Source organism: Suricata suricatta, chromosome 14 (genome assembly GCF_006229205.1).
Source record: "Suricata suricatta isolate VVHF042 chromosome 14, meerkat_22Aug2017_6uvM2_HiC, whole genome shotgun sequence".
Taxonomy (NCBI): domain Eukaryota; kingdom Metazoa; phylum Chordata; class Mammalia; order Carnivora; family Herpestidae; genus Suricata; species Suricata suricatta.
Window position 1 is genome coordinate 24096220 of NC_043713.1, and position 25362 is coordinate 24121581.

General features: G+C 42.9%; 2 protein-coding genes and 3 non-coding genes across 6 annotated transcripts; all 5 read left to right on the forward strand.

Annotated features, from left to right (window-relative positions):
* The first annotated feature begins 3654 nt into the window (after positions 1 to 3654).
* RPL17 (ribosomal protein L17) lies at positions 3655 to 7791 on the forward strand. The gene is made up of 7 exons (XM_029922352.1): positions 3655 to 3672; positions 4404 to 4456; positions 4553 to 4593; positions 5452 to 5586; positions 5848 to 5946; positions 6983 to 7174; positions 7704 to 7791. Exons 2-7 carry the CDS (start codon positions 4417 to 4419, stop codon positions 7749 to 7751), a joined length of 555 nt encoding a protein of 184 aa, XP_029778212.1. The 5' UTR covers positions 3655 to 3672; positions 4404 to 4416; the 3' UTR covers positions 7752 to 7791.
* On the forward strand, positions 4268 to 4335 carry LOC115278574. Its single transcript, XR_003902978.1, has one exon. It is a non-coding gene; the product is annotated as a small nucleolar RNA SNORD58 (small nucleolar RNA).
* On the forward strand, positions 4670 to 4734 carry LOC115278573. The gene has a single exon (XR_003902977.1). It is a non-coding gene; the product is annotated as a small nucleolar RNA SNORD58 (small nucleolar RNA).
* LOC115278572 lies at positions 5689 to 5754 on the forward strand. The gene has a single exon (XR_003902976.1). It is a non-coding gene; the product is annotated as a small nucleolar RNA SNORD58 (small nucleolar RNA).
* An 849-nt stretch (positions 7792 to 8640) lies between the features above and the next one.
* C14H18orf32 (chromosome 14 C18orf32 homolog) lies at positions 8641 to 14232 on the forward strand. 2 transcript variants are annotated; one of them, XM_029922354.1, is made up of 3 exons: positions 8641 to 8748; positions 12157 to 12346; positions 13530 to 14232. In XM_029922354.1, the coding sequence occupies exons 2-3, from the start codon at positions 12182 to 12184 to the stop codon at positions 13593 to 13595; spliced, it is 231 nt and encodes a 76-aa protein (XP_029778214.1). In that variant the 5' UTR covers positions 8641 to 8748; positions 12157 to 12181; the 3' UTR covers positions 13596 to 14232. The 2 variants fall into 2 exon arrangements, with proteins under 2 accessions (XP_029778214.1, XP_029778213.1); XM_029922353.1 differs by having other exon boundaries at positions 8718 to 8799.
* Positions 14233 to 25362: the final 11130 nt, after the last annotated feature.

The following is a 25362-nucleotide window of genomic DNA, read 5'->3' on the forward strand; positions in this document are numbered from 1 at the left end:
GGCTCTGTGCTGACAGATCAGAGCCTGGACCTGCTTCAGATTCTGTGTCTCCCTCTCTCTGTACCCCCCTGCCCCGCCCCTTCCCCTCCGTTTGTGTTTTGTCTGTGTGTCTGTCTCTCAAAAACAGACAAACAAAGATAAACATAAAGCAACATGCAGGAGATTGTATACAGTATACTATTCTGGGAATGTTTGTAATTCACAGAATTTTTCTGGAAGGGTATAATACTGGTATTGGTGGAAGCCTTGGAAGTAGGGAACTGGGAGTTATTGGGGAGAGAAGGTACATCGGTGTGGTTGGGCTTTCATAACAAAGTATCACAGATGGGCAGGGTTAAACAAGTTTATTTTCTTACAGTCCTAGAAGCTAGAAGTCCAAGGTCAAAGTATCCAGGTTCTTCTGAGGCCTTATACTGATCATCCATACAAACTCATTTTACTTTAATTACCTCTTCAATTCAATGCAGTCGCTATTAAAATCCCAGCAGCCTTTTTGTAGAAATTAACAAGCTGATCCTAAAATTTATATGGAAATATAGAGGACCCAGAAGAGCCAAAACTTTGAAAAAGAATAAAGTTGGAAAACATATGTTAGCTGATTTCCAGTTTGGCTATAAAGTTGAATGACAGTGACATGTTGATACAAAGATAGTCAAATAGATCGATGGACCAGAAGTGAAAGTCCAGAAATAAATCCTCTTCTTTCTGGTCAATTGGTTTTCAACAGAAGTGTCACAGCAGTACAATAAAGAAATGACTGTGTTCTCAACAAATGTTGCTCAAAAAATTAGATATCATATGCAAAAAGATTAATTTAGAGCCTTATGTCAAATGAAATTGAGTTATAAAAATTAATTCAACCCAAATACAAGAACTAAAACTTTTTTGGTTGAGTTGAGTTGAGTTTGGTTTAGTTTAGTTTAGTTTAGTTTAGTTTAGAAAACATGAGAAAGAAAAAAATTACCTTGGGATAGGCAAAGATTTCTTAGATATAATACCCAAATCACATTTTTTTAAATCAATACATTGGATTTCATCAAAATTTAAAACTTTTGTGGGGTGTCTGGGTGGCTCAATCAGTTAAGTGTACCACTCTTGATTTTAGCTCAAGTTATAATCCCAGAGTTGAAGGATTGAGACTCACACAGGACACCATGCTTATCAGGGAGCCTGCTTAGAATTTTTCTCTCCCTCTACCCCTTCCCCCTACCTCTCTAAAATAAACAATTTTTAAAAAAGAAAGAAAAAAGTTTAACTTTTGCACTTTGTTAGACATTATTAAGAAAATAAAGACAAGTCGAACCAGGAAGGACATATTTGCAAGGCTGATAAAGCACTTGTATCCAGCGTGAATAAATAACTCTTACAAGTCAATAAGAAGACAAATAATTCATTTTAAAATGGCCAAAAGATTTGACCACATACTTCAGAAAGCTGAATGTCAAATAAGATGTGAAAAGATGCTCAACATCATTGGACTTTAGGGAAATGCAATCAAAACCACAATGATATCCCACTACGTGGCCATTACAATGATAATAATTAAAAAGACAGACAATGTCAAGTTTTGGCAAGGACATAAAGAGACTGGAATCCTCATACATTGCTGGTGGGAATATAGAAGGTACAGGCACATTGGAACACAGCTTGGCAGTTTCTTAAAAAATTCAACATAAATTTAATATGTAACCAAGAAATTTCACTCCTAGGTATCCGCATGAGATAAATGAAAACACAGGTCCACACAAAAATATGCACTCAGGTGTTCACAACAGGGGTATTCATCAGAGCCAAACCCCTAAAACAACACAAATGTTGAACCTATAAATTGTGATATAGTTCTATAACAGAATTCTACTTAATAACAAAAAGGACTGACTTACTGATACATGCAACTCAGACTGATACAGTCTAAGTGAATTTCAAACGCATTGTTCTAAATGAAAGAAGCCAGACACAAAGCACTGCATACTATATGACCCCATTTACATGATATTCTGGAAAAGGCAAACTATAGTGACAGAAAGCAGATCAATAGCTGTTGGGTCCCCTGGGTGGGAGAAGGGGATTAGCTATGGAGAGGCAGGAAGGAACTTTGGGGGATGATGGAAATGCTCTACAACATTATCATGGTGGTGTCTATATGACTGTATATATCTGTCAAAACAATAAATTATATGCTAAAAATTGGGGGAATTTTATTACATATATAACGTATACCTCAATAAAGTTGATTTGTAAAAATCCAAATCAGTCACCTTTTGGCAAACCTTTGAGGAAACCAGCTCATTTTTCTGAAAGTCAATAAATAAATGGGAATGTTAAGCTTTATCCTGCCTTTTCTATATGAACTTTATTTCAAGATAATCAAATAATTGAAAGAGGGAAAATTCTTTTTTACACAAGTCCAGCTAAAAAATGCTGATAGAATTGGGGGAGGGAGATCGCCATTTTTAACTCCAGCTGAAATAATGGATCTAGGTAAAGAATTTCAATAGCTGCTAAAGCCATTAGGTGAACAGCTGCCATGGAACTTTATAAAGAAGGGATAAGACTGACAGCTCCTGAACTCACTTACCCATCTTAACATCCGTAAAAATGAGACAATCAGATGACATTATGTGCATTCTGATCGGATCCAATGGGAAATACTATCTACACAATATCACCTGTGAAGTTTTCTTGCCCCTGGTATTGAACTGAATGTAATCAAGCTTCAAGATATAATTCCAGGAGATTTGAATGATAAGGGCACTTTAGATTTCAAGTATTTGACTCCCAGACCTACTGGGATATATGTCCAGAGAGTTGTTTGATACTTGGGGCTACCTCAGGCAAGAGATGTGGAGTGGAAAGCTTAGTTTGGGTGTTCTCAGCCTCTGCTGGAAGCAATGTGAAGAATGGGAATTACTGAGAAAAGACGGTGGAATCCATCATCTGGCAATGGGAGCAGATTCTAGGAGAGGGACCTAGGATTGAGGTCCCTGGAATTGAGGTCAAGGAACCAAGACTTCTTACAGCTTTATCCAGAGTTCTTTCACTTAGAGTTCGAATTTGCCTGGAGTGACAGTGTTTTAAAATAGAAGACCCAAAGCTAAGTGCTAACACCACCAATGGCTGAGAGGGAATAATCAGATAAAAGCCTTGGGTGAAGAGGAAAGGGAAGCTAGTGCCCAAGGGTTTTTCTGCACTGGAAGAAGATCTAGAAGTGGCAGTCTTCAGTACAACTTATTGGGTTATAGTCCCCTCCGGATAATTTTCTGATTACCATAACTACATCCCATCCTTTGGATCTTCTTAATTGTCCGTTTACCTACCACTTTTAGGGGTTCGTGATAGCATAATCAAACCTAACAAATGTTGATGAATAAGTATGTATTCATATGTATCTACTAATACGTGACCTGTGCTAGAATTACAGACCTGTTTTTAATTGATTGATATTTAAAATCCAGAACTTTATTTCTGGATACCAAAAAAGAGAATTTCGAGACACTCCCTAAGAAGGCAATTCGTTTCCAGATCTTCTAAACTATGTCTCACATTCCCTTTCTCAAAGCGCTCCGCCTCTCTTCAAATCACGTTCTTCCTGCCGGAAATCTCGCGAGAGGTCGAGTTCACATGAATTCTCCCAGGAGCCACCGCTCTTCCTCTTCCCGTAAGCGGCCTGAGGTGAGTTGACTGGTGTTTCTCTTCGAGAGCTGAATCCTCCGGTTATCGCCGCCATCCTGTCCTCGGTGGCGCCGAAGTCCATGTCGCCGGGAGGAAGGCGCCTGTAGCTACTGATTTCTCGCTGAAGGCGTTGCCCCTTTGTGCTGGGCGACGTTTCAGAGCAGAAGGCCGGGATGGGCGGGAATGGGGGTGGATTGGATGCCGGCGGCCTGTCGTCAGTGCCGTTTCCGATTCCCGAGGGTCACTGCCTTGCTGTGAGTGCCGGCTGAGACGCGGTGCGTGTGCGGCTGCAACGAGAGAGTTTTGGGGGAATAAAAGTGAAGTTGGGTTGAGGCTTTACCCATTGAGACGAGTGTTTCAAGTTCGATGGCTCTTAACGCAGTAACCCCAAAGCACCTGGGAAGTCGGCCTTTACCTTCTATGGGGAGGGAGCGTGTAGAGGGTTGTAGGGGAGCGTTGTGCGCTGCCAATGCGTGGAGGTCTTCTAAAGATCAAGAGTGGGATGGAGACGGGCCACGTTTTCCTTCAGAAGGGCCCGTGGGGTCCGAGTCACTGGTAAATACAGCGGGGAAGCAGGCTCTGGAGAAAAGGATGGCTGCGATGATGGCATTTCTTAGGACACCTTTGGACTCACCATGAAAAAAAAACTATTTTCTGAGCGGCTGTCGGTAGCATTAAACTGCATCGGTGACTGTAAATGTGTGTTGATAATAACCCCTGCTCCCTTTCAGGTGATCTCTGAAAATGGTTCGCTATTCCCTTGACCCGGAAAACCCGACAAAATGTGAGTGAACAGAAGATCTCATTTACTAATTTGGGGGTAAAAGGAACAATAAGATCCCCCAAATTAACCAAAGCCTCTTTTTTTGTTTTTTTTTAGCATGCAAATCAAGAGGTTCAAATCTTCGTGTTCACTTTAAGGTATGTGAATCCTCTTCTGTGTTCTGAAAGCGTTGGGCCACGGAATTTTTTTTTTTTAACCGTTCTAAAGAGGTGGCTGCAGTGATGCGTTTCTTAGGACACCTTTGGATTTACCATGAAAATGAATCAGTTCTGAGCGGTCACCTTGGAGACGTTGAGTCTGTAATGATCAGGCAAATACTAAGCACTTTGAGATTTGTGGAATTGTGTAAGATTACCCGGGAGAGAACTACTGGAGAACTTGGTGTAGAGACCAAGATCTAGGACACTTACGTGGTTACAAGATGATGGAATTAAAACATACGGGGCGCCTGGGTGACTGACTCGGTTGGTTAGTGTCCCGATTTCAGGTCATGTCATGATATCTCAGTTGGTGGGTTCAGGCCCCACATTGGACTCTGTGCTGACAGCTCAGAGCCTGTAGCCTTCTAATGATTCTGTCTCCCTCTGCCCCTCCCATCTCATGTTCTGTTTCTCAGAAATAAACATTAAATTTTTAAGTTAAAAATTTTTTTAATATTTAAAAAAAAATTTAAGTAGTTATTTGAGAGAGACAGCAAGAGTGGGAGGGGCAGAGAGAATTTCAAGCAGGCTCCACACTGTCAGCACAGAGCCCAATGTGGGGCTAGAACTCCCAACCATGAGATCATGACCTGGAAACAATGCTTGGGTTTGTGATTTATTTTTCCCTAACTTCAAGTTTCCCTGGCATCTAATCATAGATGTTTTTCTCCTATAACCTCCCCTTTAAAGAACAGGAAATCTTTTGTCAATGTATATTAACGTTTTGAAAACAATTGAATGTAAATTGTTATCCTTTCACATCTTTGAGTCACAATTTCTATTGTTTATACTTAGAACACCCGTGAAACTGCCCAGGCCATCAAGGGTATGCATATCCGAAAAGCCACCAAGTATCTTAAAGATGTCACTCTGCAGAAGCAGTGTGTGCCGTTCCGACGCTACAATGGTGGAGTTGGTAGGTGTGCCCAGGTGAGAGCTCAGAGTTGCTTTTGCTATCTGAAATGACTTTGTCACTGTCAAGGAAAGTGACTGGTTGGGGTTAGGATCTGCCTCGAATCAGGTTTTTTCTGGTTGCCGTGATGACCATCTTAGGACACCTTTGGATTAACCATGAAAACAAACTGTGTTCTGAGCAACCTTGATGTTGGATTAAAGTAAAATCATGTTGGTTGTAACACTAATTAAAGTGAGGGGAAATGACTAACATAGCCTCTCTTGGATTCTTTTCAGGCCAAACAGTGGGGCTGGACACAGGGTCGGTGGCCCAAAAAGAGTGCTGAATTTTTACTGCACATGCTTAAAAATGCAGAGAGTAATGCTGAACTTAAGGTACCCAAACCATTAACATCTTTATTATTTATTTACTTTCTTTTTTTGGAGAGTGGGGGGGGGCAAGGGGACAGGATTTGAAGTGCTGTGCTCTGTGCTGACATGGGGCAAACTCACAAACTGCAAGATCACCTCAGCCGAAGTCGGATGCTTAGTGGACCAGCTACCAGGCACCCCAACATCTTTCTGTGCATACACTTGGGTGGTTATTCATTTACTGTTGCTGTAGTCCATATTTATTTCTTTGTTTTGTTTTCTCAGTAACTAAATTTCCCATTGATTTTATCTTTAAATCTCCGCCTCCCAAATTTCCAGAAGCCCAAAATTTTGTCTGAAGATCTTCAGAAGCATGGGCTTCAAGCCTGTTTTCCTCTATAACCTCAGTGTAAAGCAAAAGAAACATTTCCTCATATATTTTACTCAAGAGTTTATAGCCCTTTTGGTACCACCATTGTCCTAGACCTTTATGGGTAGCATGATTTGTGAACTACTCAATACTCGTAAATAGAAACAGTAGAATTCATAGTATTAAAGGAATAGTTAACCGTTGCATTAGTAATAGTTAATGTGGTTTGTTGCCTACACTTCTAATGTACAGACATGTTAAATTTCAGATTTTAAAGCCATGAATGTAGCCAACAAAGCACGGGTTTATCTAGGATGGCATTGTCCTTTGCATTTGGAAATCTAGACCAGAACTGGAGTTAATGTAGATCTGGCTGTAACCCTTCAAGCTCTTAAAGTGCACTGCCCAAATCCTGTTTTCCTCAAAGCTTAGAAATTATCACTGCCAGATCCACACACCTTAATGATTTTTAGGGAGGCTGCTTAGAAGCATTGACTTTTGATAGTTCTGTAGATTTAAGGAAGGACCCTTAGAATAAAGGTGAAAGCAAACAAATGTTTTGACAGATGGGCTATTTAAAGTCAAGGGTAGCCTTACAGAGATGGGGATGTGGTTTTCCAATGATAAGGTTTGTGGTGTTGAGATAAAGATGTCGATTTGATATTTTGTTCTCTTTTCTCTCTTCCCCAGGGTTTAGATGTAGATTCTCTGGTCATTGAGCACATCCAGGTGAACAAAGCCCCCAAGATGCGGCGTAGAACTTACAGGGCTCATGGTCGGATTAACCCATACATGAGCTCTCCCTGCCACATTGAGATGATCCTCACTGAAAAAGAGCAGATTGTTCCTAAACCAGAAGAGGAAGTTGCACAGAAGAAAAAGGTAGATTACTTAGTCTTACTTAGTCCTTGATCAGTTTTGTGTAGGATACTGGCTGCTTGTATATCTGAACATCTTCACTATATAATTACCTGCAGATGGCCCCGCCCACACTTCCTTAGACTTTAAATGCAATTTGTGCAAAAAAGGGCCCTTCCCTCCTACCCCATCTCCCAAACTAATAAGCTTGTTCTCAGTAAATGATCCCATTCAGTTCTTTAAGCCAGGAACCTAAGGGTGATTCTGGATCCTCCCCCCCTCAGCCTCATTGTTGATTTAATTGCTTAAATACCGTCTCCCATTGTTGTTGCCACTTAACCAGTGGTCCCCCTGCCTCCAGTCTTCACAGACTCCCCTGCTTACTCAGTTTTCTCCTGTCTTTCTCTCCCCCCCCACCCCCACATTACTCTAGGCCGGAGGACTGACTCCCTTTACATTCTTTGTGCTTTTACCTACTCCTTTTAAGATGTAGTGCAAACGTCTCCAGGAAACTTGTAATAGACTTTCCAATTTTTTTTTTTTCCTTCCCCAGATATCCCAGAAGAAACTGAAGAAACAAAAACTTATGGCCCGGGAGTAAATTCTGCATAAAATACATGCAAATAAAAGTAAAAACAGAATGCTGGTTGTCTTTATTATTAAACATATTTTAAGTATCCTCGTAAAATGGATCAAATGGGTTTTCTTATGATTAGTTTTATTTTTTAATTTACTTTTTATTAATAGTTTAATTAGAATTAAAAACATTATTCTGTTAGCCCTGTGTCACTAATTTTGGTTTGGAAGCATGTTTTGAATATCTTGGTGCTGCGTTGCACAAAATGGAATTTGAGTAAGGGGATATTTTTGAATTTTTTTCCAACCATTTTTACATAGGATACACCCAATTACAATTCCCTTGATGGTTTTTATTATATTCAGTTTGTTGTCTGTCACCAGGCAAATTTTTGGACATTTTTATTATCCCCAGAGGAATCTTAACTAACCCAATCCAGCCCTGAGCAACTACTAGCGTGGATATGTGTATAGATTTGCCTCTTCCGGGCATTTCATACACAAGGTTGATGCGGGTGTGTTCTTGAGTCTATACCAAGAGTGAAGTCCCTGGATACACTTGAGCTGTCTTGTTTACAGTCATACCAGCAGTCTGGGAGGGTCTGGCAAGCATTTTAAAACTCAACTTCTGCTAATTCCCTTCCCTTGAATTTCCGACCCTTTGAACTAGCTCAGTGAAGGGCCACAAAGGCGTTAGGTGACAGCCTGGTCCTCGCACTAGTGGAGAGACCTTCCCTATGGGGGGGTGCTGAGCCACTGGCACCGGCCTTCCCCGGATCAAGGTTTTGGATTCTGTTCGAGTGTCCGGGGCAACAAACCCCGACTCGAGTCGGCGAGCTTTGCGCTGCCAGCGCCGGAAGTCAGCCTGCGCGTCCGCCTGGGCGTCGCCGCTACATCCTGTATGTCCTCAGCCTGACGCAGGCGCGCCTTTGTCGGCCCCTTTTGCGGCGCTCATTGGCTCGGCGGCAGCACGTCCCTCCCTCCGGAAGTGCGGACATTTCCACTCGACCCGGTGGACGCGGGTGAGCGGCGCCTGCTGGGCCCGGGCTTTCAGCGGTGGGGTCGGAGCGCAGGTGGGCGGTGGCCCAGGGGTCGGTGGGGCGGCTGGCCGTTGCGCAGGCTCCCGCCCGGGCGGTGCCAAGCGCGCCAAGGCCCGCCCGCGGTGGCCCGCGCTGGACACCCCGCGGCCCGCCTGCGCTCTCCCGGGATCTCCCGCTTCGCCCTCCGGACGCGCGCCTCTGCCGCCTGCCCTCCCGTCGCAGTTACCTCCTCCGTCCGCGGCCGCCCGCCTCTCCCTCTCTCTGTGTCCGTTTATCCTCTTCCTTGGCCTGCATTGTCTGTCGGCTTCGATTGGCTCTCTGATCATCTTCACCACAGTTCGCTCTTATCCTCTCATGTCCTTTCAGTCGTTGTCTGACTCAACCTGTCCCGTAAAATGATGTGCCAACCTGGGTTACTTGGAGGGAGGTGGCGCTCCGCCCGGGTACCTGCCAGATTTCTAACAGAGCCTCAGCCTTTTCCTCTGTAGTCCATTGTCTTGGACCAAAGAGAATTCCTCTCCTCTGACAGTTTAAATGCGTTTTGCTCGCTTCGTTGTAATATCCGCGAACTGGCTTGGCGTGAGAGTAAAATGATAATCATGTTATCAATTTGTCATAGCCACCTTCTAGACTTTGCTTAGCCAGAGTGTCCCCATGTATGAAGTTCCTCAGAGTGTCATAAGGATTAAGAGATAAAATACAGTAGTTTCATTATGAAGAGATCTGAATAGGTTTATAAAAGTCATGTTTATGACATAAGTGGTTGGTAGTACTTGTTCTTGAGAGTTTGATTAAAACAGTAATTTGGAGTAGGTAAACATGAATCATGATGGACAGCCTGTCATTAACTTAACCTAGCCCTAGAAGCACAGTCCGTTGTTTCGAAGGGGTTGAGTTGGTTTTGAAGGCTTAGGAGGGGAATAACTCGATCGTTGTATTTTCGTTAGGGTAAAAGGCAAGAGAATTGAGCTAGGAAACCAGAATTGGGAATTCTGATCTTAACCAACTCTAATTAGTATTTACCTCTGTGTGGACTTTGGACAAGTTGCAACTTTTGGATCTGTTTTTGGATTTTTTGGTTTTTGTTTGTTTTGGGGTGTGTGAGTGTGTGTGTGTGTGTGTGTGTGTGTGTGTGTGTGTGTGTGTGTGTGGGGTAACACTTATAAAGCACTTAACCCAGGCATAAGCTCTTCTGGCCTTTGTATTCGTTATTAAGGTACCTAATCCACCTGCATCCTGTGAGATAGGCTATTATCTTTGTTTTCCACTGGAGGGAATCAAGATCAGACTGAAGAATTTGCCCAAGGACATCAATTCCAAAGTAGTGAAAGCAGATCTCGAATCCTGGCAGTTCCCAGCCAGTCTGCTTTTTTTTTTTTTAATAGTTTATTTTCAAATTGGTTTCCATAATACACCCAGTGCTTCTCCCCCACAAGTGCCCCCCACCATGACCATCACCCCCTCCCCCTTCAGTCCACAGTAGTTTTCAGTATTCAATAGTCTTTCATGATTTGTGCCCCTCATTCTCCCCAGCTCTCTTTCCTCCTTCCTCTCCCTGTGGTCCTCTGTTAGGTTTCTCCTGTCCAGTCTGCTTTTATTACTAGACTGTGGTGTAAGAGTGTCAGACCTAACCCGAAGTCTCTTCAGATCAAATTCAGAATGTCTGTGGCCAAAAATAATGATTTCCTTGGAAAATGCTGAAAAAGGCTCACTGCTTGGTTTGGGCTTTTTCATCAGAAAATATGTTCTTGAAAATTTTAGAACAAAGTAGTTTGGTAAATTCTTACAATGTTACTTTAAGTTGACCGGGAGACTGTCTTAATCCAGCTATGAATCCTTTATAAACTAGCAGATCATTCCTTCATGTACATTTATATGTTTACTTGTCTATAGCTCTTGTAATTCATTTCAAAGCCACATTCAGATTGGGTTGTCTATACCACTGCTTACTTATATTGTGAATAATTTTAAATCACCTTAGTGTGGTCATTGTGCTGATTCATTTGCCAGCAAATATTGTAAAACAAAATTTACAATATTTTGAAATAAGTTTTTTTAGGGATATTTATTTTAGAGAGTGACAGTGAGCATGGATGGGGTAGGGGCAGAGAGGGAGAGAGAGAATCCCAAGCAGGCTCCGAGCTGTGAGTGCAGAGCCTACAAACTCTGAAATCATGACCTGAACCAAAATCAGGAGATATTTAAGCAACTGAGCCACCCAGGCACCCCCAAAATAGAACATTTTAACATCCTGAATTTTTAGCTTTCTGCACTTTTGTGAAGCTTCATAGTTTTCTAGCCAACTTTAAGAGGTTAAAAATTCTCGTGAATTTAAAAGATCTTTGGTTCAATAGTATATTATGGAAGTGGTATTGGTTCTTTTTCAAGATATTGCTGATTTTGAGAAATTTCAAGATGATTTCTAATCATCAAAGAAATTAGAAGTGTTAATTTTTCAAAATGGACAGTTGACTTACAACAGTAATAATACCACATAATTTGTTTTTATTTCTCAGTATACCTTAATTGCTATTAAAAAGAAAAGGTAGGGGCACCTGGGTGACTCAGTCGGTTAAGCGTCTGGCTTCAGCTCAGGTCATGATCTCAGAGTTTGTGAGTTCAAGCCCCACGTCTGGCTCTGTGCTGACACCTTGGAGCCTGGAGTCTGTTTCAGATTCTTTGTCTCCTTCTCTCTCTGCCTCTCCCCTACCCGTGCTCTGTCTCTCTCTCTCTGTTTCTCTCTCTCTGTTTCTCTCTCTCAAATAAACATTTAAAAAGAAGAAGAAGAGGGCAAATATATCAAAGGAGAGTTGTTGCCTGGGAAAGTCCGGCTGGTTTGACGCCCAGAGGTCTTCTAAAGTGATGCCTTAGCGAATTCCATGTTAGAAGACTGGCCCTTAGCCTTTAGTTTTAGCTAGTCAATACTGTCTGTCTCTGAAGATGATTAGGCCCTGGGAGTTAATTCCCACCAAACTGGAATAGAAGTCATAATGTTCCATGCCTTTGGGCCTTTTTTCTCTGTCTGTAAACGGAAATGGCAAGGGTACCCAATCTCACTGGAATGTTTTGAGGATTGCATAAGTTAATGCAAAGGGCCTAACTGCCTGGTACCCAGCAAATAACGTGTGTCTTTCCTTTATCCTCAAGTTTATGGTTGAGAAGCAGTGATTAGAGAAGTTTGGAGGCAGGAGCCTCACTATAAATTTTATGTCTATACCTCTTACTCCTTTGTAGAAAGTACAGCATTTTATTGAATAGACTGGTGCTTTTAGCTAATTAATGATTTAAGTTTTTCCTTTAATGTAGAAATGGTCCTTTCCAGTATCTTATTCTAGGTAGGTTCCTGGAGTCATTCTCTGCTAACCTAATCTGTGTTTTCACGCATGCCAGCTGTTCGGGACGCCAGCCTGGGAGGATGGTGTGCATCCCCTGCATCGTCATTCCGGTTCTGCTCTGGATCTACAAAAAGTTCCTGGAGCCGTACATATACCCTCTGCTCGCCCCCTTTGTTAGTCGCATGTGGCCTGGGAAAGCTCTTCGAGAATCCCACGATAAAAACAAGGGCCAAGAGGACTGCAAGGTAGGAACAGTAAAATACCTTGAATAAGGGTAGGTGAGGGGGTGCTATAGTCAAGGTGAAATACTTAGCTTTGAAAAGGCAAGTTCTTGGAACCAGAGGCTTCCTTAATATGCCTTTTGTTTTTTTTAATGTTTGTTTATTTTTGAGAGAGAGACAGACAGAGTGTGAGCAGGGGAGGGGCAGAGAAGGAGATGCAGAATCCGAGGCAGGCTCCGGGCTTCAAGCTGTCACCACAGAGCCCGATGTGAGGCTTGAACCCTTGGACCACCAGATCATGACCTGAGCGGAAGTTGGGCTCCTAACCAACTGTGCCACCCAGGAGCCCCTTCCTTAATGTGTCTTAATTTCTTTTTTTAAAATAAGGGGTTTGGGATGTTTTTTAAGTAATTGATATTTGGTTTGAACTAAGGTTTTAAACTGGACTTCTGATTCGTGCATTTGTGCTTTTTTTTTTTTAATATTTTATTTATTTTTGAGACTGAGAGAGAACATGAGACGGGGACATACAGAATCCAAAGCAGGCTCCAGGCTCTGAGCTGTTAGCACAGAGCCCGATGTGGGGCTTGAACCCACGAATGTGAGATCATGAGCCAAAGTTGGAGGCTTAACCAACTGAGCCACCCAGGCGCCCCTTGTGCCTTGTTTTTAAGTCATGATAGTAACCAGTATTTCAGAGCTGGTAAGAATAATAGGAAATAGCTAATGGATGGGAAGAGATAATACTAAAATATGCCAGTTTCATTGATTGATAACTTTGGTAAGAGATTTAGTTGGAAGGATCATAGTAATTTAAGTACATACACACACAAAAAGGGGCACCTGGGTGACTCAGTTGAGTGTCCGACTTTCACTCAAGTCATGATCTCACAGTTTGTGAATTCAAGGCCCAAGTCAGATTCTGTGCTGACAGCTCAAAGCCTGCTTCGGGTTCTCCGTCTCCCCCTCTCCCCTTCAAAAACATTGGAAAGAAGTTATTTTTTAAAATGAATATTTGGACAACTCTGTTTTTAGCATTGGTGCTTGTTAAGCTCAACTTCAACTGTGTTCTGCACTAATTCAGCTACCCAGCATATTCCTAAAATCAGAGTGTTTCATTCTGAAGTTTGTCGGTTTTTGAAGAGAAGATCTCTTACAACGAGTATCTTTTTGTTGTAATAATATCTAAAATGGTTTTTTATTTTAGGGTGCAGATATAAATGGATTACCAACAAAAGGACCAGTGGAAATCTTGGATAAAAAGAAAGACTAAAGTGATCATTCCAAAGGATCTCATTGTTTTAAAAATGGACCTGGTAATATGAAGCACCTTGCTTGTAATTGTCTCTGACCTTTTTCTCTGAGACCAGGATTCCGGGTAGAGAGCTTCGATACTTACCTGATACTTATCAGGAAACACATGCTGTTTGTATTTAAGAGGCATTTAGTTATATTTAATGATTTCATTCCTGAGTTCCTTTTTCATTAAGTAGCTTTAATTTCTGTTGTAACAGTTACGAATAAATAAAAGGTTTGCGCCAGTAGGCACTGCTACTAAATCAGTACTCAGAAATCCTTGGGCCTCTAGTTTTGTCAGGCTCTTTGAATTTGAGCAGAGTACAATGTTACTGTGAAACAGCGCGGTGAGACTGTGCAGGGAAAGGAAAGAGGGTTTGGAGGGATGGTGACTTGAAGGATAAGGGTATAATTACTGTCTAATACCACAGAGAAGCTTACTCAGGAGAGTAATTACTGCCTATGTCTCTTAGGACAATAGAAAAGACGGGGAAGTCGGGGAAATGCCTTTGAAAAATGGAATACCTTTTATGGAAATATCTAATGTACACTAATTCTAATCCTTGGTGCATTCCTTCTGTTCTTACAAAGTATATTAAATGTTCTGTTTAGTGTGTGGTGTTTCGTTTCTTTTAAAGTAGAAATATTTAGCCGTTTGGCCAGTTAGCTCGGCTGGTTAAAGCATGGTACTGATAAAGTTGAAATATTTAAAAGGGGGGTGCCGGGGGGCTCAGTCGGTTAAGTATCCATCTTCGGCTCAGATCATGATCTCATAGTTCGTGGGTTCGAGCACCGCGTCAGGCTCTGTGCTGACAGCTCAGAGCCTGGAGCCTGCTTCAGATTCTGTGTCTCTCTCTCTCTCTCTGCCCCTCCCCCACTCTCTCTGTCTCTGTCTCTCAAAATAAAATAATAAAGACATAAATTTAAAAAATATATTTAAAAGGGACATTTTGTTCCACATCAGAAGGCAGAATTATGGGGTGATGGCATCTGTATAGTTGTGAAACAACCATCTTTTTTTCCTTTTTTAGAGTAGAATGTATCCATTACTGTTGCATTACAGGACACTGCAAAATTGAGCGGTTTTAATGGACTGGGCAGTCCTTTGCTGGTCTGGGTCTCCACGTCATCTTTCATCCCTGGGCTTCTTCATGTTGGCGTAGGGACGTATAAGTAGTCAATCATGGGCCGTATCTTAATGTCACGTGTGTGTGTGTGTGTGTGTGTGTGTGTGTGTGTGTTCCCTATGAGTTCGGAAGGAGAAGTTAGAAGGGACTCCTCTTGAAGTCCTTGGTCCTCACCGCGGCTCTGTTAAGCTGTATGTCCAGTCAAGTGACCAATCACCCTGGACTTCATTTGATACAAATCAATAGCTTTCAGTTTCTCTGTCCCAACCTGCCTAAAGGATGAAATAAGTCCCCTTTAGCAACTATGTTCAGTTGATTTGGATTTTTGCATAGGACCACCCCAATTAGGTTTTTTTAAGGTATAAAAACTATTATAAAAATAGATGTAGGGGTGCTTGGCTGGCTCAGTCGGTGGAGTGTGCATCTCTTGATCTTAAGACTGTGGGTTCAAGCCCCACGTTAGATGTGGAGATTATTTAAAATCTTAAAAAAATCTACAACAGCAAATGTCAGTAAAAATTCAAAAGCAAGTTAAATGAAAAGTTATTGTTCTTTCTCTGCCTTTATTCCAGCTCCATAGGTGTAACCAGTGTTAGTTTTTTCTGTAGCTTTCTAGCAACTTCCTTAATTTGTTGTTTTTTAATGTTTTACTTTTGAGAGAGAGCGCACACACGAGCCGGGGAGGGGCAGGGAGAGGGAGACTGAGGATCCCAAGCAGGCAGAGAGCCCGCTGCAGGGCTGACCTCAAACTCCTGAACCATGAGATCAGGGCCTGAGCCAAATTCGGATGCTCAAATGACAGAGCCAGCCAGGCACCCCCTTAATTTGTTTTTATTAAATATATCACTTTTGAAAAATCATAATCTTACAAGGCAAGATCCCTATTCCCTCAGTCCCCAAAGTCATTACTTACTCATTTAGCTATTGTTGGTCTTCTGTGTATCTCCATATCAATAAATAATACATAGATAACTGCTGTTTTTGGAGCTATGAACTCTTCCTGACTTCCACCATAGCTGAGACCTAGCTGTCTAAGTCCCACTACTTCTCCCACACATCCTCCTAATTTGCTTTTTAAATTTGGGTTGTCATTAGCGTTTATATCATTGAGTGTGCCAGATGTCTTCCGTTTGCCCCTCCAGATCTGCTGCCTTTGCCCTACTGTGCTGCCCAAGAAATTATATGGACTACAACAGACTTCTCCTGGCTCCTAAGATTCCGTTGGATTTAGCCAGCGGAAATCCATAGCAGGGGGAAGGGAAGGGAAGAAAGGGGAGGTTTTTATGTCCTTGGCTGTCTCCCTTCTGGGCCTTTTCAGGTCAATTATGTTACTCGGCCCAAAGTCCCCGCACCTCCAATAGGCCAACTGCACATCTTCGGTTTCCTTAACTTCTCCGTCACCTTGTCCTTTCGGGCCTGATGGGGTGAAACATTTTTTAACTACTGGCCGTGGGTTACTGCATTGTTTCCAGAGTGCCTCTGCTTTCCGGCACACTCTGACGATGAGCATGCAAGAACCCCCCCCATTGGGGACTGTATGTGCTGCAGTAGTCCCCCCCCCTCCTTCAGTGTTTGCACCCCCATCACCACAAGGGTAAGTACAGAACAATAAGATTTTTGAGGGGTGCCTGGGTGGCTCAGTTAAGCATCCGACTCTTGGTTTCTGATCAGGTCATGATCTTGTTGGTGAGTTCAAGTCCCATGACAGGCTCTGTGCTGGCAGCTTGGAACCTGGAGCCTGCTTTGGATTCTAGTTGTCTCTGCTCCTGCCTGTCTCACGCTTTGACTCCCCTCCCCCCCGCCCCCTCTCTTCTCTCTCTCTGGCAAAAATAAACAAACATTAAAAAAAATTTTTAATAAGATTATTTTGAGAAATCGCATCCACAACTTGTCACATTATAATTGTTCTGTTTCATTAATAATCTCTTACTCTTCATCTAATTTATAAAACTTTGTCATAGGTACATATGTGTAGGAAAAAGTAGTATATACGGGGTTCGGTGCTATCCACTGTTACAGGCGTCTGCTGTGGGTCTCGGGGTATCACCCATAGATAGGAGGGACCGACTGTAGTGTGATTGTGTTTCCTTTCACCATAAGCATTGCTTTCCCAGAGCTATTAGTTACTTTTTTCCTCCCTACGCACCTCCTCTCCTGACTACTTGTTGCCGAGGCCTGGTACGCAGCGGCAGTTCTTGGGACTTGTTAGTGCTCCTAGATCTCATGTCCCACATCTTCCTCTTCCTTGGTTTACTCTCTCATTTCCTTCTGTAGCCACCAATGTTCTGATTTAATACTCTTAAAGGTTGGCATGGAAAGTTTTGTAAAGTTCCCTGTCATCCCAATTCATGTAAACCCACCTTCCTAAGAATTGCTGGTCTCCTGAGGCCTTGGCCCTTCTAACAGTGTCACATGCAGGCGCCCATCCCCAGTCTCATGTCATACATACTAGTAAAATGCTCTTAAAAAGGTTGAGCCGACTGACACACAGCTCACAACTTTATTTGGCCAACCAAGAATATTTTAAAAAGCTGTAATGTATTATCACCATTAGTTCATAGAAGACATTTTGACCCTAAAAGGATGAAAAAGAACATGAGAATAAAGGAAAACAATAGAATAAGCTTATGAATACTTTTATGGAAACTTTACACAATGTTGTCCACATTTTTCTTCTTTTCAAGGTTGGATGGTGAAAATTTATCACCTCCCTTTGGACTGGATTTGTTAGCCACTATTCTACACAAGTGTTCTCTTGTCCCCAAATATCAGTCCCATCTATCACGTTTCAGGGATGCCTTTCTAGTAGAAGCTACTATCCGTTAAAAATGTGTATCTGGTGGGGCCTGGGTGGCTCAGTTGGTTAAGCATCCAACTTTGGCTCAGGTCATGACCTCCCGGTTTGTGGGTTCAAGCCCTGCGTCGGGCTCTGTGCTGACAGCTCAGAGCCTGGAGCCTGCTTCAGATTCTGTGTCTCCCTCTCTGCCCCTCCCCTGCTCACACTCTGTCTCTTTCTCTCTCTCAGCCAAAAATAAATAAAATGAAAGAAAATGTGTATCTGGTACTGTGCAAGAGTATTTCACAAATTGATTTTATCTGATCCTTATAAAACTGCAATACAAAGAAACAGGAATGTAGAGTTTATGTTAATGTGGAGAGTGTAGAATTTTGACACTAAGGTCTTAAAATATTGATACCTTATAGAGCAATCACAGCTGCTGATTCCTTGTAAGATTTCAGTGGGAATAATTGAGCAGAAATGGGGGGGTTGCACCGATTAGTGCTTGTGGCTTGTTTTCAAGTTTTAATTTTGCTCACCTTGCACCAGCACGACTATAACTTACCTAGTTTTCAGTGGCTTATTTGGCCTTAGATTATTTTCACACCACTTCCTGTTTCTCTGTGAGAAAGGGTTATTTTTCCCAGAAAATAATTCAAGGCTCACCCGAAAGACTCCAGTTTCGTCACATTTTCTTCATTGCTAAGCAGCCTTCCTAGGAAACATAGGTGAGTCAGCACTTCCGCAAAAGGACGACCCCTGGCATGTTGGTCCCTTCGGCAGACTGGCAGGATTAACAAAGTCACCATCAAAAAAACCTAGGATGGGGGCGCCTGGGTGGCTCAGGCGGCTAAGCCTCCGACTTCGGCTCAGGTCAGATCTCATGTTTGTGGGTTCGAGCCCCGCGTCAGACTCTGTGCTGACAGCTCAGAGCCTGGAGCCTGCTTCTGGTTCTGTGTCTCCTTCTCTCTCTGACCCTCCCCCTCTCATGCTCTGGCTCTCTCTGTATCAAAAATAAATAAAATATTTTTAAAAAATTAAAAAAAAAAAAAAACAAAAAACCTAGGATGGCTCTTCCTATAAGTGGTCTCAGGTGATCTCCAAAAATGGTTCACTATTCACTTGACCCAGAAAACCCTACCAAATCATGCAAGTATAAAGCGCTTCAAATCTTGTCCACTTTTAAGAACCACATGTGAAACTGCCCATGCATATCTGCAAAGCCAGCAAGTATCTGAAAGATGTCACCTTGCAGAAGCAATGTGTCACTACCATTATGGAGTTGGTAGATATGCCCATGCCAAAAATGGGGCTGGACACAGGGTTGGTGGCCCAAAAAGAGTGCTGAGTTTTTACAGCACACACTTAAAAATGCAGAGGGTAATGCTTAACTTAAGAGTTTAGATACAGATTCTCTGGGGCACCTGGGTGGCTCAGTTGGTTAAGCGTCCAGGTCGGCTCAGGTCATGATCTCACAGTTCACAGGTTTGAGCCCCGCATCAGGCTCTGTGCTGACAGCTCAGAGCCTGGAGCCTGTCTTCAGATTCTGTGTCTCCCTCTCTGACCCTCCCCTGCTCACGCTCGCTCGCTCTCTCTCGCTCTCTCTCGCTCTCTCTCGCTCTCTCTCGCTCGCTCTCTCTCAAATAAAAAATTTTTTAAAAATTTAGATACAGACTCTCGGGTCATTGAGCACATCCAGGTGAAGAAAACCCCCAGAATGTGGCTTATGAGGTTCATGGTTGAATTAATTCACACAAGAGCTCTCTCTGCTACATTGGGATAATCCTTGCTGAAAAAAAGCAGATTGCTCCTAAACCAGAAGAGGAGGTTGCACAGAAGAAGATACCCCAAAAGAAACAGAAGAAACAAAAACCTACAGCCTAGGAATCAATTCTGCATTTAGATAAATGCAAATAAAAGTAAAAAAAAAAAAAAGTCTAGGATGGGCATGGTTAAAAGGGGTTTTTATACAACTTAAAAAAATTTTTTTTATTATTTATTTTTGAGAGAAAGAGACAGCATGAGCAGGAGAGGGTCAGAGAGAGAGGGAGACACAAAACCTGAAGACAGGCTCCAGGTTCTGAGCTGTCAGTACAGAGCCTGACGCAGGGCTCAAACCCATGAACCGTGAGATCATGGCTTCAGCCAAAGTCGGACGCTTAACCAACTGAGCCACCCAGGTGCCCGGTATACTACTTCTATTTAAACATATTTTTTACAGGGGCACCTGGGTGGCTCAGGTCATGATCTCAGGGCTCATGGGTTCAGGCCCCGTATCGGGCTCTGTGCTGACAGCTCAGTGCCTGGAGCCTGCTTCAGATTCAGTATCTCCCTCACTCTCTCTGCCCCTTCCCCACTCACACTCTCTCTCTGACTCTGTCTCTCAAAAATAAATAAACATTAAAAAATTATAATAAATCAGTGAGTAAAATCTTTGAGTTCTCTGAGCCATTCCAGCAAATTAATCAAACCCAAGGAGAGGGGGGTCATGGGAACTTTTGCTTTATAGCCAGTTGTTCAGAAGCACAGGTAACAGCCTGAGCTTGGGATTGGCATCTGAAGGAGGGGGAGGGAGTCTTGGGAGACTGAGCCCTTAACCTGTGGGATCTGACGCTTTCTCCAGATAGGTAACATCAGAATGGAGTTGAAATATAGGACGCCCAGCAGGTGTCAGAGAATTGCCTGGTGGTGCGGGGAAACCTCCAGTCCCTACACTGGTAATTGGTATCAGGATCTTTTTAGCTCCCTTTAAATACCACAACCTCTGGGAAGACTTTCCTTCCTTTCAGAGGGTCACTCGCCCTTGTGCCCTGTGGGCACCTTACAGTGGTTCCTCAGGTGACTTTGCCCTACAGATAGCTGGGCATCTGCTGACTCTTTCACAGGATAGTGAGCTCCTCAGACACCTCCCAGAGTGCCGAGGGGGATAATTTTATAAATGTTTTGGAACTAAAGACAAGGAAATTAGGCACAATTAAAAATCACCAAACTTTATAAAAGCAGGTTACTTGGATACCTCACCCTGCTATTTTATCTCATCTTATATAGAGAGAGAGCATGAGAGAGGGAGAGGAGCAGAGGAAGGGAGAGAATTTCAAGCAGACTCCACACACAGCACGGTCAGACTGCAGTCAATGCCATGGCGCTGGGATCATGACCTGAGCTGAAATCAAGAGTCAGGTGCTCAACTGACTGAGCCCCCCAGGCACCCCTCCCCCTAATATTTTAGTAGCATGTGAAAAGGCAGTTTATTTTTATTGTTTTATTACATTTTTTAAATGTTTACTTTCTTTGAGAAAGACGGACAAAGCATGAGCAGGGGAGGGGCAGAGACATAGGGAGACACAGAATCTGAAGCAGGCTCCAGGCTCTGAAACCAGTCTAGGGCTTGAACCCACAAGCTGTGAGATCATGACCTGAGCCAAAGTCAGACACTTAACCTACTGAGCCACCCAGGAGCCCTGAAAAGGTGGTTTAAATGACCTTATCAAACAACTAAGCCACCACTCCACTCTGACATGTGGTGATCCAGTGGAGGGTTTGGAGATTTTGGGTCTCCTCTCCTATGCTCTTTCCTCTAGATATCCTGGTCCCCATTTTCCACATAATGGCAAGAGAGCACAGACTAGGTCCTAAATCCCTTAGGCTCATGCCTTCTGGGAGATTGACTTTGCCTAATGAGACCAGCAGGCTCATTATTGTATAATTATATCTTTCTACAAAACATGATCTAGTGTGTGTTAAAGCAACACTTACCTAGTTTGATTCATTGACACCAATAAAGCCTGACCACGTCCTCTGAAATCAGTTACATTTTTCCAAATCTTCTTTGCGTTAGTTGTTGGTACCCAGTGTGATGGATTGAATTATGGCATGTACCCTCCCACACAGTTTTTATGTTGAAGCCCTAACTCACAGAACCTCAGAATGTGACCCTATTTGCAAGTAGGGTCATTGCAGATGGGATTAGTTAAAATGAAGTCATTATGGTGGATCCTAATCCAATATGACTGGTATTCTTATAAAAAGGAAATTTGGACACATCCATGCAGAGAGAACACAAGAAGATGAAGGCAGAGATTGGGCGACCCTTCTACAAGCCACAGAACTCCAAAGATGGCCAGGAAAGCACTGGATGCGAGCTGGAACGCATGGAACAGACTCTTCCTCATGACCTCTGAAAGAGCCAGCTCTGCTGACACCTTGATTCTGAACTTGGCACCTCAAGAACTTCAAGACAATAAACTCTCTCTTGTTTAAATCACTCAATTTGTGGTACATTGTCACAGCAGTCCTAACTAACACACCCAGGCATTGCAGTCCATCTCGGCTAGAAAGACAAAATAACTCTGAAGGAGTCAGCGTGGAGCTTCATGAGTACTGGTGGTGTTGAAAAAGGGAGCTCTTGAGTCGGCCTCTTCCCATGAGTGGGCGCGTGGGCTCTGCAGCCGGACCGCCTGGGTTTGAATCGCCACTTGCCAGTTTTGTGGTGTCAGGAAGTCTGGGTACCTATTCTGGAGGGTCATAATGCCCATTGAATTAATGCGCCTGAAACTTTAGAACAGCATGGCTAGCTAGCTGTTCTCCAGACTAATTCATTAACTAATATTAGTTTGTGACTCCTCCTGACTTGTCCCCAGCACAAAGAAGACTGACAACCGCATGGTGCCCCCTCCCCTGAGTTTCTCCAGCAGCAGAGCCCTGGACAGCTCCTCTCAGGAGGAAAACTTATCAGGAGGCATGGTGGTCTGGCTGGCCCAAGCCTTTCTGTCTCCCAAGACTTAGCCTTAGAGCTCAGGATAAGTAAGGAAAGATGAACAGGGACCCTGTAGGCACAGCATGGATGGGTAGCTGAGCTACAGGTAGGGGTGGAGGGATTGGAGGGCTAATTGGGTAGCCCCTCACTTGGCCAAGCAACCTCTTGAACTGTGGAGTCACTACCTTTTGAGCATCCAATACTATCCGTGGCAATGTCTGACTGACTGCCAACAGCTGGTATTGTTGGGGCTTCATCTCAGCATCAGCTTACGGGCTGTGTGTCCTTGTCCGAATCCTCACGCGTCCCTGGCACTCAGTTCCTCATCTCTCAAATGATGGGGCTTGACTCATTGCCAATGTTCCTTCCCAGTTGTCATTTTGACTCCCTGTTCAACCAGACTCCGTCTGAACACATGTACAGGGATTGGAATCTCATTTTTCTTCCAAGTGGACCAATTCGCTGTCAGCTAGCTGACTTCCACTTAACTATTGTGAAGTGCTTTCCAACTCATTCGTTTCTACACCAGCCCTTTCTCACAGGGTTGTCTGGAGATGCAAATAAAATCACAGTGCACGGCTCATGGTAAACAGCCCATGATGTGAAATGTTAATTATTAGTCCTGATATTCTTGTCAGAAAGTTCTTAGGTGGAGCTGAAATCTGTATCCTGTAACTTCAAACCTTTGTTCCTGATTTGGTGCTCTGGGACAACATAAAACAAGTCTGGTCATGCCTCCCGAGAACAGTTACGTATCTCGAGTCCTAGTCTCGTTGGTCATACTCAGTTCTGCCAGGCATGCTGCATCTGACATGATCTTCAGACCTCTCACCATCCTGACTGCCCTTGCCCAGGTGATCTGGTTCTAGTTAATCTGTATTTCTCTTCAGCAGAATGCCTGGAGACGGGCAACCACATGGGAATTGATTCCCATCTGGATTACGTGGGTGAAATCACATTTATTGAAAAAGGCGTGCTACGTGCATTACTAAATTCTCATCACAACTATGAGATGTGAGGGGGGTATTCCAGTCTCCTCTTTACAGAGAAGAAAACTAGGCTCAGAGGAGTCAAGGAGCTGTGATGGACGGTATGTTTGTGTCCCCCTACAAGTCCTATGTTCAATTCTACGTGGGGTGACAGTAGGAGGTGGGGCCCTTTGGAGGTAATTAGGTTTAGATCAGGTCATGGGGGTGGAACCTCTGTGATGGCTAAGTGTTTTCATCAGAGCTCTAAGGGCACCTGGGTGGCTTAGTTGGTGAAGCGTACAACTTCAGATCAGGTCATGATCTCACAGTCTGTGAGTTTGAGCCCAGTGTCGGGCTCTGTGCTGAGAGCTTGGAGCCTGGAGCCTGCTTCAGATTCTGTGTTTCCTCCTTCTCTCTCTTCCCTTTCCCGCTCACACTCTGTCTCTCTCTCAAAAATGAATAAACATTAAAAAAAAAATAAAAAAGAAGAAAGAGGCAGCCATTTGGAAACTTTTCTTTCTTAATTAAACTTAATATTTTCAATGTGTTCATTTTCTGTTGTTGCTCTAATAAGTTACCAAAAATTTAGTGGCTTAAACAACACAAATTTATTATTCTTAGTTCTTTAGGTCAGAAGTCTGACACAATTTTCACTGCACTAAAATCAAGGTATTGGCAATCTGGTGTTCCCTTCTGGAGGCTCTAGGGGACAATCAGTTTTCTTGCCTTCTCCAGCTTTTAGGGGCCCTGGGCACGTCCCTGTCTCTTGTCACCTTCCAAACCAGCAATGACTGATCCTCACATTGCTTCATGTGACCTTCTTGCAGAGCCGTATTTATGAGTCTCTTTTGGCTTCCTCTCATTTTTCCTTTCTGTGATTATACTAGGTCCACCCTGATAATCCTAGATAATCTCCCTTCTTGAAGGTCATCTGATTAGCAATCTGATGCTATCTGCAACTCTTTGCCATGTGACCTAACATATTCATAGGTTTGAGGGATTAGGACGTGGATATCTTCAACAGGACCATTATTCTTCCTACCACATGGAATAATTTTAAATATTATTTTGTGTGTGTCTGTGTGCGAGAGGGAGAGAGAGAGGGAGAGAGAGAGAGAAAGAGAGAGAGAATACTAAGCAGGTTCCACACTGTCAGCTCTGAGCCTGGCCCAGGGCTCAATGTCATGAACCGTGAGATCATGATCTGAGCCAAAATCAGTGGCTGGATGCCCAACTGACTGAGCCACCCAGGCACCCCTGGAATAATTTTAGAGAAGAATTGCAAGGTATAGAAAGTTCCTGCATATCCTTCACCCAGTTTCCTTTAATGTTAATGTCTTACATAAGCATACCGCATGTGTCAAAACTAGGAAATTAACATTGATACAATACCAATAACTAAACTCCAGACTTCATTCAGATTTCATAAGTTTTCACAGTCTTGCCTTTTTTGGTTCTAGAATCTAACCCACACACCCACTTGCATTTAGTAGCAGGGTTTCCATGACTTTCTGGTAGTGTTTCTGCACCAACTAGACACGGATGTAATCAAGTCAAAGTTATCATGATAATGGCTCTGGCAGTATTGGGAATCGATCACCAAGGATAATACTTAGCAGATTACATGTGCAATAAATAGTCAGTGAAGGATTGCTACTCCAATTCATGCTTCATATATTGGGAAAACCGTTCCTAATCGAATACTCTGATTTATGATGTTTGCCTAGCAGCATTATGACATTCACCTAGGAACACCGGTCAGACCCTTTTTATTTCAAGCCAGCAAAAAACTATATAAAAAAGGAGGATGTTAAATTTAATAATAGGATTGTCTCAAAGTGGAATGAATTGTTTCTTGGTCTATAGTGGTGGTTCTGGAGAGAGACTCACATTTGTGGCTTGGTCATTTTGGGGTAGGTGGAGGGTATAATTTTTGGTATAGGCAAAAATATAAAGTACTTTGAGTTTGGTTTTGGTGCCTCTCTTTCGCTATACTTTTAAAATAAAAATTATACATGTAACTCATATTCATCACAGAAAAAAATAGAAAACAGGGAACAACTGAATTCAATTGCATACAATCTCATACCCCAAATTTAATAATTAATATTTTT

Bases quoted from the DNA above. Each gene is read 5' to 3' on its own strand.
- RPL17 (XM_029922352.1), top strand. From the start codon at position 4,417: ATGGTTCGCTATTCCCTTGACCCGGAAAACCCGACAAAAT. The intron at 5,947-6,982 runs GTACCCAAACCA...TCTCTTCCCCAG, and splicing joins AGAGTAATGCTGAACTTAAG to GGTTTAGATGTAGATTCTCT. The intron at 7,175-7,703 runs GTAGATTACTTA...TTCCTTCCCCAG, and splicing joins AAGTTGCACAGAAGAAAAAG to ATATCCCAGAAGAAACTGAA.
- C14H18orf32 (XM_029922354.1), top strand. From the start codon at position 12,182: ATGGTGTGCATCCCCTGCATCGTCATTCCGGTTCTGCTCTGGATCTAC. The intron at 12,347-13,529 runs GTAGGAACAGTA...TTTTTATTTTAG, and splicing joins AGGGCCAAGAGGACTGCAAG to GGTGCAGATATAAATGGATT.